At 37.7% G+C, this 21,230-nt stretch overlaps 1 protein-coding gene across 8 annotated transcripts in view; it reads right to left on the bottom strand.

Annotated features, from left to right (window-relative positions):
- Positions 1-21,230, bottom strand: part of LOC101735453 (trithorax group protein osa) — a 79,275-nt gene that overhangs the window by 57,666 nt on the left and 379 nt on the right. Inside the window, exon 1 of one of the 8 annotated variants that reach the window (XM_062676554.1) lies at positions 20,258-21,049. The exons of 6 other annotated variants lie outside the window; for them this stretch is intronic. In XM_062676554.1, the coding sequence (XP_062532538.1) occupies positions 20,258-20,265 (8 nt within the window). In that variant the 5' untranslated portion in view covers positions 20,266-21,049. Of the gene's footprint in view, positions 1-20,257; positions 21,050-21,230 lie in introns of those variants that run through there. One more of the 8 variants, XM_062676553.1, reaches the window with a different exon arrangement.

The following is a 21,230-nucleotide window of genomic DNA, read 5'->3' as shown; positions in this document are numbered from 1 at the left end:
ATGTCCTTCTTCAAACGAGGCTTGTGGAGAGTATTAAGTGGTAGGCAGCGGCTTGGCTCTGCCCCTGGCATTGCTGAAGTCCATGGGCGGCGGTAACCACTCACCATCAGGTGGGCCGTATGCTCGTCTGCCTACAAGGGCAATAAAAAAATAATACATATATGGAATTTAATTCTGAAATAAAAATTTATTATTATTATTTAAGAGTATATAATATAACAGGAAACCCAACGGCAAGTACTCGCAACTAAAAATAAAACTTAGATCCGAAATAGTTATTCCGAGTAATTACACTGACTGGAACAGTAAAGTGGGTTATTTTTTACATTAAAACCACAGCCGGCAATCGAGTACGCACAGTCAGTCTGTGTGACAAGGCCACGCTATCTCAGGTGCCATCGGCATACGGCATGCCGGTCTCCAAGGTCGACATGGATGCCCTCACATCCGCAGCTACTACGTTCAGTAACAAAGTTTAGCGCAAAAAATAACGACACGAGAACACAACACACCGAGCTATTAAAAACTTAACTTTAACGAAATCACGATTGATCTCGCTTTTGATCGGTGCAACGTGTTCCGAGTTATTTCTCTGTAATTAATGTGAACAGAAACTAGCATTTGATGTGATGGTTGGCAAAATTCGAAGCTTATTTACAAAGGAAAAAAAAAACTCGTCACGTGGAATTGACGTTCGAATGTACTGTATTATATAATAGTTGATACTTCATTCAAAAAGGCTTGCAGTAGTAATAGTTAATAAAACGAATGAGATGACGGTTGAGAAAGAACTACTTTATTGTTTGTTAATTGACTATGGTACACTACTATCCTAGTACATATTTTAATCACTAGATGACGTTAGTAGGAATTCAACTATTATTATTTTGGTATTAATAAAAGTATTCTAATAAGGGGGCGTCCATTAATTACGTGAGGTGTTCTAGGGGGGAGGGGATCAAGCTAAATCTTTCCAAATCTCACTTCGAGGGGAGGGGGGGTCTTTGCAAAAACCACGTAATTACATTTCTCGCAGAAAACGGTGTGGTGAAAAACACTTGGATATATTGGTTCCAGTAGTCACTCTTGAGGCCGTGCACGAGTCTCCATGGATTGAATTAAAATAAATATTTTCTTAATTTTTGTTTGATATTCATTATTTAATTTTATGATTGTGATTTTAAATTACGGTAATATTCACAATTGCTAGTCTTCAATAAAAGTAATAGAGCAAGTTTTTTTTTCTCAATTATCCAACACGTTTACCGTCCAAATAGAAGTTTTGAAGAATCTCGCGTGAGATTAGAGGGGGGGAGGGAGTTGAGAAAAATCTTACGATATCTCACCCAGGGGGGAGAGGGGGTCAAAAAATTCTCAAAAACGCCTCACGTAATTAATGGACGCCCCCTAATTATAGTAACATGTGTTCTCAACTTGGTCTATATACCAATAGTACTTTGGTCACATCGCACGGAAGGATGATAGCAATCTCGAGAGGCTCATCGTGACTGGTAAGGTAGATGGGAAAAGACCTCGGGGGCGCAGCCCAATACGTTGGTCCGACCAGATCCGCACCGCTCTTGATTCCACGTTTCACAACGCCCTCCACACCGCCAGAGACAAGAATGGATGGAGAAAAATCGTGCGTGCGAAGGTGATACAAAAGGGTGGTCACGACCCTCAGCAATGAGGAATACGACGCAAAGAGGAGGAGTGTTCTCAACACTTATTGCATACTATAGCTATTTTGTGTTACGTTGGTTTACAGCGATTTAAACAATAAGCAAGCACAGTAAATCGTTCACCGCAGTAAAGTCTGGAAATGCAAAAAAAACTGTTCTTCCGAGTAATTGCCAATGAAAATGGACAGACTTGACTTTCTGTGAAACATGATACCATATATGCTTCCCGTGTGGGCACACAATAGTACCTACTGCCAGTAATTACACAAGTGTTGCATTATATTTCGGCCATATAGTTTAACTTCAAACGAATCTTCGAGATCATCTATTGTACGAGAATAAAAATTCTGTAACAGTTTAGGTATTTTCTAGAAACTACATTCTTCTCATAAGACAGTTGCATTTTACATCGCGAATAAAACCCCAAAAATAATTTATCATCTAACTCGATAAGGAATTCGAATTAAATAAAGAATAACGATTGTGGCTTCCTTTTGCGAGGTGAACGCTTTCATTGAAACGCTAAACTGCTATGACTAACCAAAAATTGGTAGACTGTGACATATTTATAGTCACTCTTGTGGTTATAATTTGTATTTTATCTCTAAACTCGAAGACTCACAGTCGCTTAAGTAACATAAAAGCATTTAATGGAAAATTATTCACAAACAATGATTAGTTGATCTTGTGGCTCCCATAGTTAAACTCAATGTTAGTATGGATGCTATCGACTTTGAATATCATGAAATTTCTCAGAAAGCTTAATGGGAAACTTGAACTTTTAAGTACATACTAATGCCTTACTTTATAAAAGTTTTAGCTAATTTAGGATGTCTATTTCGTATCTAAATAAAACCGAACGTAATACTCTGCAAGTATCTATTATTAAGCTGAATTCAATTTTAACTCTCATTGCAAGAATGTTTCCTGTTTTAAGTTATGTGTCAAAATTCTTGATGTCAGTCATCATTCGTAAGTTTTGAAGCTGTTAATTTTACGTTATCGTTCCGACCTCTGGGCCTACGGAGGGACTTCGGTTCTCTCTGTGTTTTATACCGCATGGTCTATGGGGAATGCTCTGAGGAATTATTCGAGATGATCCCCTCATCTCCTTTTTATCATCGCACCTCTCGCCATCGGAGCAGGGTTCATCCATATTATCTGGAACCGCTGCGTTCATCGACAGTGCGTACCCAAAGATCTTTTTTGCCACGTACCATCCGGCTTTGGAATGAACTTGGAGGGGTCCACGGTGTTTTCCGAGCGCTATGACATGTCCTTCTTCAAACGAGGCTTGCGGAGAGTACTTTATGGTGGGCAGCGGCTTGGCTCTGCCCCTGGCATTGCTGACGTCCATGACCAACGGTGACCACTTACCATCAGGTGGGCCGTATGCTCGTCTGCCTACAAAGGCAATAAAAAAAAAAAACTTGAACCCTTCCTTTCAAACACAAGAACAAATAGTTTTCTGATTAAGCTTCAACGTGATTCGATTTAAGAACTTACATTACGAACTGTTTACAAAAACACCTCTTCATATTTCATAGTTAGAACACAAGCTGAACCGACTAAAACCAGTTTACAAAACACACATACATGTAATTTGTTTCATACAAACTATCATAATATATAATTATCGACACTGTATACCGCACAACGCATTATGCACAAACACGCTGTGGGTACAACTGGTGACCACGTCACCACCAAGAGGAGCCCAAGTACGTCGACCCAGTTAGTCGAGATAACGCTCAGATATTGACTCGATGATTAAAATGTGCTCGTTCCAGTCTGATAAACAAGACTGCCGATACACACGTACTCGTATGCAGAACGCTGCATATCACTATTGTGTTAATACACACATATGACAAGAATAATAACCCCCCCACTCACAATACAGGTCTCCACGATTCAGTCAAGTTCTATATTCCTTTAGAACGCTGTATCACAAGAGTTACAGCGGTAGGCAGCGGATTGGCTCTGCCCCTGGCATTGCAAAAGTCCATGGGCGACGGTAACCACTCACCATCAGGTGGGCCGTATGCTCGTCTGCCTACAAGGGCAATAAAAAAAAAAGTTACGTTGTATATTTTATTCCTTGTGTTTCGGTTTCTAAAAACTGCTTCAACTATGACCTGAATGATTACCAAGTAAAGACCGGTTATAGATTGGTACGAACGTAAATGGCATAGTTACGATACGCGGTCAGTTTCACTATTACTGGTGGTAGGACCTCTTGTGAGTCCGCACGGGTAGGTACCACCGCCTCGCCTATTTCTGCCGTGAAGCAGTAATGCGTTTCGGTTTGAAGGGTGGGGCTGCCGTTGTAACTATACTGAGACCTTAGAACTTATATCTCAAGGTGTGTGGCGCATTTACGTTGTAGATGTCTACGGATTCCAGTAACCACTTAACACCAGGTGGGCTGTGAGCTCGTCCACACATCTAGGCAATAAAAAAAATAACAAACCAACAAAAAACAAAAAAAAATGCAAATTCTGGCAGTTTCGAAACATTAAATACATATAATTATCCTGAATTATATCTTAATCAACAGCACATTTTTCACGCGGATCAAGATACGAACGGCTCGTTAGTAAAATTATTATTTTAAACGTTCAAAAAACTAGTGACTATTAAAAGTTGGAAACACGAATTTGTGTATGCATTGAAGGTAATATAGTGGATTCCGTGTTTGTCTGAAATCACGAATATAACGTTTCACTAATTTGACTGTGGGTGCAAATATTGCCAGTGTCCAAATTTTTGTCCGTACACTTATCTATATATTAATACGTGAAGCAAAAACTTTGTACCCCTTTTTACGAAAATTGCGCGGACGGAGGAGAATGAAATTTTCCACACTTATAGAGAATATAGAGAAGAAGTGCACATTGCTAATATTTTTTTAAAATAATGCATGAAAGATACATTAAATCAATAAAGAAAACATTACACACACTACATACCATGTATTTGACGCACACACGCATGCATACTATTTATTGTCAAACTTTTGTTCTTGACGTCTGTTGTCAAATTGAGATTAAATATTGTTCGTCTTTGTTAATATTATATATTATTAGTGTAGTCTACAATCATAATAGTGTACAAACTTACAATTCCAATTATATATAGTCGAATTTCGACTACTACGGGACCTCTAGTATACATAGTTAGCTATAACTGTAGCTGAGCACTTGCGCATAATTTAGCAATTAGCTCTATAGCCTACGCAAGCGATTAAATATAAAAAAATACTATTTTTAATTTAATACCATTTTTCATTATATTTTTTGTGTCTAACTAACAAATGAATTTATAGACGTCAATTCGACCAATGTAAATAATATAGTATTTTTATTATATTAAGTACATACATATTAGGTAGTATGGCTCTTTTTCGTTTTTCTGTATGGGGCTTTGACCTGGACTTGACTTATGATCTTAGTCACACATCAGACCGCAAACGGGTTGATACCTTCGAAATGTGGTGCTGGAGGAAAATGTTGCCTTATGCTCTGCACATCGGATCAACGTTTATACGCTATTTTTTACTGGTGGTAGGACCTCTTGTGAGTCCGCACGGGTAGGTACCACCGCCCTGCCTATTTCTGCCGTGAAGCAGCAATGCGTTTCGGTTTGAAGGGTGGGGCAGCCGTTGTAACTATATTGAGACCTTAGAACTTATATATCAAGGTGGGTGGCGCATTTGCGTTGTAGATGTCTATGGGCTCCAGTAACCACGTAACACCAGTTGGGCTGTGAGTTCGTCCACCCATCTAAGCAATAAAAAAAATAAAAAAATACACGCGAAGCTCAAACTCAAGACTTTCTAAAGTCTATCGGCCACATTGCCAGGAAAAACGGAGACAGTCTTGAAAAACTGGTGTTTGCTGACAAAGTAAAAGGAAAAGATTTCGGGGGTGCAGTCTAATACGTTGGACTGACCAGATCCGCACTACCCTTGATTCGATCGTCCATGATGCTCTCCGAGTAACCGAGGACAGGATGCGATGACGCAAGGATGAGACAAGAGTAGGAGAGGAAGTAGTTAATGTTCGGTTAGAATTATGCCGATCCACTAACGGTGCTTTTAGGTACCTCAAGCACCGATCACCGTCCTCGTCGAACCCGTCGCTTGCGACGAAGGGCTCGACGAGCGAATTAATCCACAGACACAGCCCACTAAGTTTCTCGCCGAATCTTCTCAGTGGGTAGCGTTTCCGATCCGGTAGTAGATTCTGCGAAGCACTGCTCTTGCTAGGGCCAGTGTTAGCATCACTACGGTTTGAGCCCCGTGAGCTCATTTACATGTTAGGGCGAAGCTGAAAGTGTGATGTGCGAAAATGGATGGGCGCAGAGTGCAGTTTTTTCATTTATTGCAGTAAATATGTAAACGATCTCACGGTCTACGTGGTCATTGCAACCCATAGAACCTTGAATGCGCTACTGATCTTGAGTCACGAGGTTGAACTCTCAATTATGTTATGGTTGTTCCAGTCTTCAAACCGAAGCGCGTGATAACTTTACCCATAGACACAGCCCACTGAGTTTCTCGCCGGATCTTTTCAGTGGGTCGCGTTTCCGTTCCGGTGGCAGATTCTGCGAAGCATTGCTCTTGCTAGGGTCAGTGTTAGCATCACTCCGGTTTGAGCCCCGTGAGCTCACCTACTAGTTAAGGTTACGCTGAAATAGCCTCTCAAGGCTATCAGCTTAGGTAGGAAAAAAAACGTGATAACCTTCCACTAGCAATATGCAAATTGGTATACTCGGGCAACAGGCTTTTTATATATGCTGGTACAATACTCGAAGAACGCTGCTGTGCCCAGCAAATTCATTAGTCATCTTTTACAGCCCCCAGGAGAAGAGGTGTGCTACTTATTCTACGCAGACATCGTGCAGCCTTAATACGAGCGAACACGTGATCACAAAAGTCTGGCTCACTGAAGGTATATATATATGTGTAACGATAGTAAGTATATCGATCGGGAAATAAAAATGAAACTACAAAAAAAGAAACAACCTTTTTTTCGTAATTAAATAAATAAATCTAGGACTAATGACAACACGGTCATCTGGCCTCAATCTAGGATTCCCTTTACTGTGAGAAACAGAAACTGATATACATACTTATATACGTTTAAATTTATACATAATCCTCTTATGCAGATATACAACATTAATACAAAGAGGAAATAAACGTCCAGCATTTAGATAGGGATGCTAACTATCGCGTCATTGTCCATTACCGTCAGTCAGGATAAAACTTAAAAGGTTGTCACAATCCAGAATTTTTTTACGTGATGACCGTAAAATGGCAGCCCTCTTATAAAAATCGATTTAAAGATATTACCTATAAAAAACTTTCAAAGTATATTTTACATTTAGTTCTTAATTATACATTCAGAATCCACTCAAATCCTCAAAATCCGTTATTAGCTTGAAATTAATAATCCACTACTCCCTAATGTGCGCATTTTCCTAAAAAAATAAGTCTAAACTATATTAATTCTTCTCATCTTTCTTTGCATGATACTTTACTAGATCTAGGCTTCATTTATCTGCGGATCAAGGTTAGCTTTATAATATAATCAAATAATTTATTAATGGACTAATAAATTCATTATTACTTAACGGAGCAGAAACACCGACTATCACGAGAAGACGCCTGTTTCGTCAACGATTTGGATATTAATATATTTATACTAGCTGACCCGTCAGACTTCGTAGTGCCTCGATCGATAAATAAAAGACCTAAACTTTGGTATAAAATAAACTTAAAAAAATACAAAAGGAATCCGTCCGACGGGGGGGACATCAAAGGAAAAACAAAATTGTTTGTTTTTATATAATTCCGAGCATTTTCATATTTTTTCAAACTTTTAAACCTTCTCTGGACTTCTACGAATAATTCAAGACCAAAATTAGCCAAATCGGTCCAGCCGTTTTCGAGTTTTAGCGAGACTAACGAACAGCAATTCATTTTTATATATATAGATAGAAGATAGATTTCGTTACTATGCGTTATTCATCTCTTTGATGTAGTTGTGTTGAGTAAATTCTTATCACACACGAAGCAGACAGAGATCCATTTGGTTAACTAGCGACGACGCCTTTTAGGTTATATTTGAGGCACGTGTCTGGAGTCCTGGCACGGCAACAGCCCCAACTACTATCGATCAGATCTCGAACAAAGCGTTCGCCTGTGCGTACTCCGTCACGAAGCCGACTCATTGGGAATTACGCACTTTATAATTTGTCGCAACCGTGTTATCTACGATGACGTATTATCATTGGCCGATGGAGTGAAATAAAAAGGAATGACTACATAATTAAAATTAGATAGAAGATGTTTTTTTCAATTTTGACAATAATGGTACCGATATTTTATGTTTATGTAATGTATGTTGTGTTTTTAATCATTGCATATTTCTCACAAAAGATACTCACTATATAAATGTTATTAAACCAGTTTGAAGGTATGCAAATAAAAAACCATCCAAAATAAGTTCACCCGATATTGTAAAGAAATAGTCATTATATTAATCTACACCGTAATAAGACACCTCTAATTTAACAAGACAATCCTTTGAACAGTTTTAGCAGAGAGTGCCCGTATAACAGGGCCTTAGCTGTGTGGGTGTGTAGTATATAGTCCGTACATATATACATGTGTTTTTGACGTACTACACTATGTATAGCACAGAGGTATGTATACACGAGCCGAAGAATGGCGAAAACATTGTGGGTAAAGTTGCGTTCAGGTCGGTAAAATAAATTTGGGATCTGGTCATGAACGATTTCCAAGAATATTGATTCGTTAATAATGGTTTTGTGGTAAGCTTTTTTTTCCCATTGAATAATCGATAGAAATTACTGTACAACTAATGATGTAGGTAGCTCTTTAAACACCAGCAAATGCATGTTGTGCGCGGTTTCGTCCCAACTGATAAGTCCTTCGTATCACGGTCACGTAGGCATAGTTAGTGCGCGATCATACACACAAACCGCAAACGTGGTTCGTCTGGACAGCACAATCGCAGTCAGCAGCCTCGAGCACTCGGCGGTCCGGCCACATTTGCGGCCCGGCCGACTGCAGTTTTCAGACCGTGTGTCCCCGCCCTTACGTGTATGTGGTACTTACGTACTGCGGTATGTATATAGTGTGCCTGTGTGCGTAAAACGTGTAGGTGTAGTTAGACGAAGCTTATTTTTGTGTTAAAGTTTCAGGTACTCTGCGAGCAGGCCGATCGCAGTACCGCAAGGACTAATATCGAGTTTTATTTTAAATGCCTACGTATTTTTCAACATCGCCATTATGTGCTATCATTTGAATAAGTAAATGAAAGACACCGTTATAATGATATATATTACTCGAAAAATCGTCACAGCTACACGAGTGTAAGTGTAATTAAGTTCAGTAATACGAAAACTATATTGGCGACATTAACAAAAAAATACTTAGATTTTTTCCTCGAAAACAGTTAGATCGTTAATTAAATCGCAATCTTAAAATACAATTTGACGAAAACCGATATAAATAAAATTAAAAATTCAATCGTATCTAACCGACTGTTCGAACTACTCTGTGCATTTGCGTTATACCTACGTACTACATACAGACGTACGTATGTATACGAGGTGGATGCTGCGAAATCTGTACCTATACGTATGTAGCAAGGCACACATCGCTTATACGAGCGTAGGTATAACGTGGCTTGCAACCGGAAGGACGATGCCATATCGAAGTTTACTTGCTGGGGTTTTCAGAAAATTTCTTAGAGCGAATTGGATTTGGATTAATAAGTATCTCAGAACTAATAAGATATAAGGCACAAATCGCCTTTTCGCATTAAAAGTGTACAATTTTCAAAAATATTCCAAATTGAGTTAATACGGCCGTCTGGTGTAGTGGTAAGTGACATGGTCACTACACAAGGGGGTCGCGGGTTCGAATCCCGCAAAGGGAAGATATTTGTATGATAAATATATATGTCTTTTCCAGGGTTATGGATGTCTATTAAATATATGTATGTGTATAATAAAAATCTTACATTTATATCCGTTATCTGGTACCTGTAACACAAGTTCTTTACGAACTTATCACGGGACCAGTTAACGTGGCGTGATTGTTAGTAAATATTTATTTATTTATTATTTTAATATGCATAAACATTTGGTATCACAGTATTTTTCTCATAAATATTGTCAAACGAGCGTAGTTTTTTTTTCCTACCAAGCTGATAAGCCTTGAGAGGCTATATCAGCGTCGCCTTAACTAGTAGGTGAGCTCACGGGGCTCAAACCTGATGACGTTGCTAACACGAACCCTAGCAAGAGCCATGCTTCGCAGAATCTACCACCGGATCGGAAACGCGACACACTGAGAGGATCCGGCGAGAAACTCAGTGGGCCGTGTCTGAGGGTTTTTTTTAGTCTACCTATGTGTTCACTACTATTAACAAAATTAATACATAATTTTATCTTACTTTAAAAGACAGATAATGTTACTGGTAAAAAATGAAAAATAAATGTTGCAAATATGATCAATATTAAAAATATTACATGTTAAACCTTTAAAACACTCCTGTAAAATTAGTAAGTTTTGAGATTATACAGTTTTAATACGAGAAGACGAAATATAAAATATACGCACAAAAATATACTAACGATTAACATGGCTTTTGGGCAATACAAAACTCTGGGCTATGCTAAGTAAGCCTCACGCTTCGTTACGTTATATATCACGCGGACCAAAACGGCTTGACGACTAGTTATTAATGTTAAATCACTCAACAGGAAAATGTTTTAATGACTATTCAATAACCAACAAAAATGACGAATGTGTAAACATTTATGAAATAGCTATTTAAGGCATGAAAATCATAATTAATTTAGGATCGTATAGGTATGCGAATATACAGTGAGAAAATTAATATAATTAACTTTCAAACACCTACGGTTTTATTGATACGGCGGGTTATTGCCAGTCAGTCCTATAAGGTATTTTCGTCTCTTTTGATCCTTTTTAAAACTGGCCACTGAAGAATAATGCAGTGAAGTATTCACATGACGAGGACTTCACAGATCCGTGCGATTGAGGAAATAAAATAAGACCAATGCAATAGCTGAGTATTGTACGGTTTAGAGTATGCAGCTCCAGTATTAAGAGATGAGATCGGATCTAATTTTTGGACCAAATACTTTTATACGAATTCGTGTCTGACATTTTTGTCTGCTTCACTAAGACCTAAAGAACCATCAATCTTTATGTTAACATTCGAATTATTTAAAGATATCTATTTCATACTAGGACCAAGTAGAATTTCGATATTCTGAAAGTAAAAAAAAAAAACTTATATGGCAAAACATCATGCCTCTATTGTAAATTCGATTTAAAAAAAAGACTTCTTCACTATTTTGCTCCAAAACGATTATTTGAAAACTTCAATGTTCTAATCAGGAAAATTCACAGGATATGCAAATGACCTAGAATACAATGCGCTTAGTTCACGAGAGATCTAGGAAGATAAAAATATATTTACGTCTAAGCATTATTTTTATGGCTGAGTCATGAAGTGGCCGTGGTCGTTGCGACATCGTTAGTATTTATACGTTGCGACCTCAAATACAACAATCGTCACGGTGTAGCTTGCACGTGGTGGACAAAGGGGGTTGAGCGTTGCCTAGACGTTAGAGAATGACAATTAACATATTCGTGAAATGTATTGTTTTTCAAATGGACGATACTAGCTTTTAGGTTGATTTTGTAGATAGTTTGTTTACGCTTAAACTTTGTTAATTCGAAATACTTATGTACTTAGAAAATTTACGAGTGGAACATAGTAGAAGCATTTCGCTATCTCTTTCGCACGCGTCATGTAACACAACATGTAACATCTTCTTATTCAAAACTTACTTTAATACCTTTCAAAGTTTTATGAATTTATTTTGTGATTAAAAACTGGAACTGACTAACCAATCTTGTTCGTTACATACATGCGTATTTTAACGAATACTATTGTATTTAATTTTAACTGTACAATATCACAGATACTAACTACAGTGAAAATGAAACTGGACTTTTTTTGGAAATATACCAGTAATGTTTCCTTAGCAGCTTCGTCTTATTAGCAAAAAGCCTCAGTTTTTGTGTACATTTATCACACATTCCGAATTATGTAAGTTAGGTACATTCCATTTTTAACAATTACAATTTAATATCACCGTAACTTTTAATGTGAGATTAATAATGAATTTATTATTGTTAGGTAAATCGACAAAATCTGAACATTTTCCTTTGATCGAGTAACTAAAAAAACATAGAAACAATAGCCATCATCGACCAATAAAAAAAAAAAAGTCAATATGATAGTGTAATTAATCTTCTAGCATTTTTTTTTCAACTATTGATATAAACTACGACCAAAAAATTAGTTTTTACCCGCGCGAGACAGAACCCTTCACACAAAGAACGTTTAGATAGATCCTGGCTCATCGTTCAACGTCTGGCAAAACAATCCCATTACTACAGTATGAGTTTCAACCTAGCAGGTGCTACAAGATCCCACGCCGAACATTGGTATACGGAGCGAGACGTTACACAGCGCACTGTAGTGCTATCTTTGAATAGTTAATTAGCTAAGCAGTCGAAACCGCAAAACCTGAATGTACGAAATGGGTGTTTCGCAAATATGTTTTTGCGTGATCACGTAACAGAAGAGAGGTCTCGCGTGTGAATAGTCAGGAGACCTTAAGGTCACACCTAAACGATCTTACAGTTCATGAACTGAAATCGTAAGGATGAAAAAACTTTTTTTAATTTTTAAAATGATAATTTTTTGTTGTTTGCAATAATGCTATTCAATAAAGTCAATAAGTAATTTTGTTAGCTGGCGTCATTTCGTGCTTGACAGAGACAACGATCTGTTTTAATAACTAATCAGTGCAAACCAAACTATATTAGCTCTTTCTGTTTTACTCGTTACAAAGTGAAGGCTTGGCAAATAGTCTATTATTATCTCAAAGGGTCAGTTGACAATGACTCCAAGCATCCTTTATCATGGTTCTGTCGTTAAAATTCCTTTTAAAAATTCACATACAAGTGTATAAATCTAGAATTATATTCCGAATACGTTCGTTCTCAAGTTAGGTATCACAGTAAATTTAGTCTCGTGCAGAAAAACGTGTATTATATAAATCTGCCAAGGTCGTGCTGATTTCACACTCCAACGAATATATTTTTAAGACCTCCGAGAAAGGCCGAACTTCCCTCCTACCACCCTACGTGAAACGAGCACGCCGCTCTCGGCTGTCGCATTTTTTTTAAAATGTTTACCAATAAAACTGTGTCAATTAAGAATTACTTCTACGTGAATTAAGTTTCTATAATGATAAAATACAAGTGAACGTTCATAAAAGAACAGGGTCATTGCATAATGCAAAAGTAACTAAACTTGATTTAAATTGTAAAAGTTTCGATCCGTGGGAATCTAGATTTGAAGAGCCTTTAGCATTTAATTCTGTTTTATTTTTTAAAATATTAACATCCAGAATATTAGCATTATTTTTTTTAACGCATTCAAGGCACAAGACGCGCCGTTGTTCGCGCATTTATAATCGCAGCTGATAGAGTAATGTCAAGTGTCAAGGGTAGGGTTGTCGCTAGCACGTCTCAAGTAAGGTTAATACATGCGGCTGTGGTCTTTTCCGCGAGATATTCCTTAATTTTAACGCGTTCGTTTTAATTGGCACCTAGCTTAAATGTTTTTGAACTGCGCAAAAGGGAAATGATTTTAGCTATTAAGTATATTAGGTAATATTCATCATGATCTAAATGTTGATAGCGAGCTTTGGATTATATAAGACAAGAAAGGTTACTAACAAGGCACTTATATAATGGTCTTTTTTTTTTTTTTGTCAGGAGGAAATCGCCGGACTTCCGCCCTCCACTGGGGATGGAGGGCGGGGCATGTCAGAGTCGAACTGACTAAAACCTCCTGTCGCTCAACAACCAACGTCCAAACCTCGCATGAGACAGAACTCATGAAGAGGCAGAGGGGGGAAAGTGAAGCGTTTAGTGCGGAGCACATCTCTCCCATCACCCTCCCCCTCGGGACGCCGGACCGGCGGTCGTCGGCGCCACGACCACCAGCCCTCTCGGTCGGCAGGCTATCCGAAGCCTGCCTAGATGGCGCCGGTTAGAGTGAGCATATAATGGTGTCTTAGGGCATTTTTGTTTACCCTTGACGGAATATCAAACAATGATTTAAAGCCACAAATATGCAAGTTTAAAAATTTCGAAAACAGAGGATAGCATCTTTCAGTAAGAGAATTTAAAGTTGAATAGCAGCACCAGCCTAGGATTTTTCATCATAATATAGTTTATAGTTAACAAATCAAAATTACAACTGTTATCTTGTCATGAATCCAGCCTTTGGGCATGTCCTGTTTTCTGACGTTTTAACTAAAGCGAGAGACCTTGCTCCCGAAATTATAATAAAGCTTGAAGATGAAGCCTTCCAATGTAAAATATGTTGACGTGTTACTTAGATGCTTGTTTTTAATGACAAGTTCAAAAGCACGGTCAACACTATGATCGTTATTTGAAGTAAATTATTATTATTATTTTTTTTATCGAAAGAACAAAACCTAAAAGATTCTAGTTTTTGATTAGCTTACAGACGTCTTAGAAGTAGCAAGACTGCGCATGCGCGGTGAATCTTTCATTAACATTAACAGCAATCACGAGTTTATTTTTAAGTAGCCGTTAAAAGCAGATATTTAATTCAGCTTATGGTTAAGGCTACCGTTGAAACAGGCACCTATTTATTTCAGTTTTGACGTCACTTCAATGTGTGCACAGGTTGACGGTACAGATGTGCATGTATATCTAACACACTTAGGACGAGGTCGCACTGGTGATGGACGAGTCGGAGACTTTAAGTTCGATTCTTTACAATTCGAAAACATTTCGATGGTTCTCGACGATTATCTCTCGCAAACGAGTTGAGTAGAAGTCACAAGGGCACATAGGCGAGTAAGTTCAGTCGAAAAAGATCTCGATTGTCGACCCGAGAAACGAGATAATCATGGACTGAAAATAGAGGCGGGAATTCCGTATCGATAGTGGGTTTTTCGATTGTTTTTAACATAACGGACTAGTATATCGCTGGGTTTACGGGCAACCATTTACGATATCGTTCACGTTTCGGGCGGACGGACCGCACCGGATTCAACATAATGGGCATTTTGGCAATTATAGAAAGCTATGCGGCATTTAATGTTTTGTTTGTTGGTTATTTCTCAAAGGTTCGTTTCAAAGTTTTTGGTTAATATTGTCTACCAGGATATTTTGGGTTTCGTTGCCACACATAAAAGTACAAATCCGGTGTGTCCGTGGCGCTGTAGCTAGGGTATCTAATCGCTAGACTAATGTAGCAATAGGTTCTTATAGAAGTTCTTTGTAAGTCGTCAACTGAGCTAAATTCTGAAACGATGTTGAACACTCTTTGATGATTACCCATAGACACAGCCCACTGAGTTTCTCGCCGGATCTTCTCAGTGGGTCGCGTTTTCTGCGAAGCACAGCTCTTGCTTGGGCCAGTGTTAGCAACACTCCGATTTGAGCCCCGTGAGCTCACCTACACGTTAGGGTGAAGCTGAAATAGCCTCTCAAGGCTATCAGCATAGGTAGGAAAAAAAATATTGATTTCAGTTCTATAGCGAAGTATACTATTTAATTGTTACATCAAAAATTACATAAAACCCGTACAACATTTTCTAGTTTAACTTATGGCATTGTAAGTCCGTACAAACAGGTACGACCATTCAGTCTGAAGCTGCCGCGAAGCTATCACGCGTTCCAGTTTGAAGGGTGGGTCAACCGTTATACGAAATTCGTTTGATGATGTCTATCGACTCCTGTAAACACTTTCGTGCAAAGTTTGTTATGGTCTCGTGATCCTTTAGAGCAATAAAAAAGATAAAAGAGAGTAGTCTGAAATTAGGCTGAAACATTTATCTAAGAAGATTTTGGTCGCGTAAATGTTTAAAAAAATAAAGTACAATCACACACACACACACACACACACACACACATCCTATACAAATCTCAGAAATAATACATTTTTCTGTACTTCTGAAATCGTTTGCGCAAAATTTTATAATTATTATTATGACCGCTTTTGGCTAGTTAAGACGTGAAAGCGTGACGAAGTAATTCGCAATTATAATATTTATATAGACTAGGCACTTTATAGTACTCTAAATACAAGTTACAGTTTTATTTACAACAATATCGTTGAAATTTAAAGGATAAATAAGGACGCCCAATGTATGTATATCGATTGATGCGACTGGTGTTCAAATTTCGCTTTCAACTATACAAATTTCTATTGAGATACGTATTTAGCACGTGCACATTCCTTCCATGACGACGAAATAATATGGTTTCGTAAAAAAAAACGGAAAAATTATATTTCGCCTAATCAGTGGTGCTCCCCGCACGTAGTAAGCCCGCACGGATTGCGGGTGCGTTTTAGCTTGAAGGGTGGCACCGCCGTACTGTGTCAAGCTGGACGTTTTCCACACAAAGCATGGCATTTAAGTGCCAAAGTGTCGGCCCAATGTGTCTACCGTGAGCACGTCCACCCTTCTATGCAATTACAAAGCTAATCTATACTAATATTATAAAGAGGAAAGATTTGTTTGTTTGTTAGTATTGAATAGGCTCCGAAACTACTGAACCGATTTGAAAAATTTTTTCACTGTTTGGAAGCTACGCTATTTCCGAGTGACATAAGCAATAATCTTTTTTGAAAAAAAATTAGGCTTCCTTACTAAAACTCCAATAATGTAACCCAAGGTGTAAAAAAACTACCTAAAATATTATTTACATCGCGTGCCGTGCGAAAACGATTGATGATAGAATAAAATAATTTACTATGACTTTGTAGAACCCATTATTATTTACAAAAAGTGTCGCGACAGCATATGTCTAACTATTATAGTTATGCCGCAATAAGTGTTCTTTTGTTTAAAAAAATTAAACAATGTCAAATATCGTTGAAATTTTTGTTAAAGACCCGAGCGGAGCCGGAGCGGGCCGCTAGTTTAATATAATATTTCAAACAGTCATAATAATATTAGTTGTAGAAATTAATGTTAGAGGAAAACAAAAATCTACTCTGTAAATAGTTGTGGGCCGATACTCCCTACACAATAGCTGGCACAATTGACACCGTTTACTCATAATACGACAGATTCTGATGTTATTATTACTCGTACTAGAGACAAAGATTTGCCATTTAATTTAGACTTAGTTTAAAATATTTTTTTCCAAGAAAATGCAATGTGTCAATATTTATCAAATGTTAACTTAACATACACCTAAAAACCTTCTATAAAAAACAAAAGACAATGACCGGGCTCGAACTAGGAAGGCCAAAGCAGAGACATTCGTGATTCATCTCGAAAAAACATTTTTTTCCCAATGATGCGGACATCGGATGCGACGAAATCTCAATTGACTAAGTACTTGCCCAAGACTTATTCGAGGAGACTCCAATCAAACCTACAACACCTACATAAGTAAGATTAGTGATCGCCAATTTAAAAAATAAATCAGGCTTCTGGCTACCATTTAACTACGCTGCGAGTCTTAAAGGACTTGTTGCCAGTAATATCTAAGTCTGCGAAAAGTACTCGCACGGCTGAAATCAGCATTTCACTCTCTCCCTTAAGGAGGGTAGGAAAATTTACCCACAATAACATTAGGCACAGAACCTCTCACATGAGGATGTGGACTCAGTTAAATACCTTAGACTGCATCTGGATCAGTGACTGACATGTAAAAACCACATAAAATTGAGATGAAATAAATGCCAGCTTTGGAAGCTTACTACACTGGTCACTGGGAAGGAAGTCAAACCTGTCAATACAAAATAAATGACTTGTGTACAGAGTGGCTATTAAGCCAATTTGGACCTTTGGTATTCAACTATGGTGGAGCTCCAGCCATTCCAACATTGAAATCATTTAACGCTCATAAAACGTCATATTACAAACCAGAACCAGAGGGTTCATAACCAATGCTAAGGTTTACCAGTTAGCTATTTGGTAGAAATTTCTGCTAAGACTTGCACTAGATACAAATCTCGCTTGTCATAACATCCAAATCAGCTAACCTCAAAATTACTTAGCCCACTTCATCAATGCATAAAAAGAGCAAATATTTTAAGTGTATGAAAGATCCTGCTAAACAAAGAGATTGTTATTGGATAAAGGCCTCTGCAAGCCAGTCTTTTCCCCTCATCTGGTTATAGTATAAGCACTAATCGAAGATAGTAGTATAAAGCTCATACAAAAAATTAAACTTTTAATATTATTTTTATTTTATAAAATAATATCTAAATTTTGTCTTAGCATTTTATTAATACAATACAAATCCTCACTACGAATAACACCTTAGGCACAGATCTGATAGCCCATCAAATATATGCTGTTTTTAACTTCTCTTTAGAGTGTTTAAATTAATTAAATTAGTACTGTTGATTTACACAGGCTAAAAATGTACTAGAAAAATATTAAGGCAAAGGAAGAGATAGATGAAATATAGCACTTAATGAATTTATTCATTAACCACATGTTGTATTTATCTTGATGCTCAGAAGGGAAGATGCCAGTGCAGACTAGCAAAGCAATATTATTAATAATACCATTTCGATGTATCAGTGATCCTCTTCACTGTACACAATCGGTATGTTCATCATTACAGCCAAATTTGAGATAAACCTAATAGAAATTTTAATGGATCCTACTTACACTTTTACAGATCATGTGACAATATGTTATTAATTAGTTGGCTTGATAACCTTTTTATACAAAACATTGCTAGAGCATTGTTTATTAACAAATTTTAAATACCAAAAAGATTTTACGTTATTCTTATACAAGCTATACAGTAACCTAATGTGACTTTTTAAAATAATATAGTACTCCATCATGTATATTTCTCGAGGTAAAACTATGGTTATCTTAACCTTTCATTTAGTTTACATCCCATGCAATCTTGAGTGTCTACCACATTTTATGTGTATTGGAAATGTAAGAATAGTCAAGGGGCAGATGAGATTATTTTAAAGCAGGATTATAGATGGCAGTATTATTTTTGCAACACACCTACCATGGCTTACAGTCCAACTTACTTAACTCTAGTGGCAAGTGATATGATAGTAAAAGGTGCGACGAGATTGGCTCAAGCTATTTCTTAGAACACTGAACATGGTATATATACATTACCAAAGATAGAACCCAAGACCTTCTCACAGCCAGAAGTTCCAAACAATCTGTAAGATTAGGGCTATCAACAATCAACCATGGCAAAAAAGTATTCTTAATTACTACAAAAATGTTATCTTTAGAATAAAATTTAGGATTCCAGAACTGAATAATTTTAAAATAAAAAATTTCAGGTTTATCTCAGATCTTTGAATGTTAACACTAAGTAATTAAATCCATGACTAACTTGTGTCTGAGTTGTTCTTAAAGTTTTTTCAGTAGTAAAAGATTTCAGATATTTTTTGTAGAACAAGATAAAAACAAGGTACTGGTTTTTATTGCAGCAGATAAGTAATGTTTTGACGGATATTTTAAAAATTTAATGATCATTCGGAATTAGTAAAAATGTACTAATACAGAAATAGTGAAGAATTATATCAAAGTAATTTATGGATTACACTCATCCCAGAATCATAAATATAAATAATATGAACAGGAAATATGTAAGGCCACATGATTATCCTGTTGGATGTGTAATTTGTCCATTTTATTAGAATCTTTAGTGTTAAATGAGATTTAATAGTTAACTCTAGGTGTTTATGTACTTGAAAAAGAATTCATGATACGCATGTATTACATTCTAATGATTTAAATCATAGAAATAAATTAGCTTATTCTAAAGCATTTAGCTTATTTGAAAGATGGTCATCATCAATGATTACTAGTTATGAGTGCATAGATGATCAGAATTATAATTTATCTGCTCAATATTTAGTGGTATCTTAATGTTATATTATTTAATTATAGAAAAGTTATATGTAGAAAGAAACTACAATTAATAACTTTTCTGTGTGTAAATTATTAAAATTGGCAATCTGCACAGTTTGACAAACAGTTTTGCAGATTTTATTACTAGCAACATTGTGTTTTGTTTCTTATTTTAAATTTCCCAGTGTTGTGTCAAACTAAAAGTATTAAAAAAAATTGTAATCATTTTGATGTTATTAAGGACCATTATTTAATCTGGATTTAGAACTTTGTTTAAATGCTGTTTTTCAAGTATAATTTTAACACAACCTTCTAATTTCATAACACCATGCACTGTATTGTAAATCCAATGCAAGGAGATTGGAAATGAACAAAGAATTAATAGCCTAACTTGAGTGCGAAGGCTGGCTGCTAGATGCAAGTAAAACAGGCACTTCTTTAGTATTTATCAGTGTTATTACTTTGCCAACTATTGCCACACAGGTAAATGACCTGTGTAGGTGTGTGCGCATAAAGATCACCTGATCATTGACGCTGACTGCTGCTTGCATTTACTGCTCGTCACACTGTTCACCTCCAGTCCTCAATAACACAGTGCACTATACTTGAAATTAATTAAGGAGCTATTAACTTGAAATGACTGGATTTAATAGCTCAGGCGATACGATACGCACGCAGAGTGCACAAATAGCACACTCACTATTCATGCTCACTGTGACACTGATATAAACACTACACACTCAAAACAAACACCACAACGTTTTCAGGTGCTTCCGAACACGATATTGGAGTCCCGAGGTGTTTCACTAACTGGAGTAGGGCTTAGCTCGCGACCTAACCTAAAAATGCAGACCCATATGAACAATTGACAAGCACAGATGTTCCCAATCCGAGGCGGAGCACATGACATCACCCCCGAGACACGACCGTGCGTTGTTTCACAAAGGACACGAACGTAGTCCGTGCGAGGCTACTAGTATGAATTTGTGGGCAAAAATGCTTTGTTTGAATCGGAACGTATTCGCAGCCTTCGTCGCGTATATAGCTATACATAAGCGCGTACATTAGGTACGTGTGGCGCGCGGTGCACGGCTCGAATGCACTTAGCCATAACTCACTGGCGAGCGCCACGATCCGCGCGAGCCCGACCAGCGCCTCGCGCGCTCCCCTTTGTCTCTGAGGCGGCTTGACGAGTTTAGAGCCCCGCAAAAACTGTAAACACGAGCTTGATTTATGATCCCGGGCGACGGAGTCATTCACGCGGATAGACCGGGGAGGCGGTCACGCTCGAGCGCCGCGCTCGCCCGATCACTATCGGGGTGTCCTCGCCTCGCGCTCGCGGACGAGGCGACGTTTCGAAATGGCGCAGCGCGGAGGCCGCGGGAGCGGGAGAACGTCCGCTCGACGATTGAGGGACGAGCGCGGTGGACGTTTCGCAACCTCGATCGGGTTCGCGGGGACCGAAATAATCGACAGCGTGGGCCGCGGGCAGCG

The sequence above is a fragment of the Bombyx mori genome, chromosome 27 (genome assembly GCF_030269925.1).
Source record: "Bombyx mori chromosome 27, ASM3026992v2".
Classification (NCBI taxonomy): Eukaryota; Metazoa; Arthropoda; class Insecta; order Lepidoptera; family Bombycidae; genus Bombyx; species Bombyx mori.
Note: the sequence above shows the minus strand (reverse complement) of the source record. Positions and strands in the feature narration are given on the sequence as shown.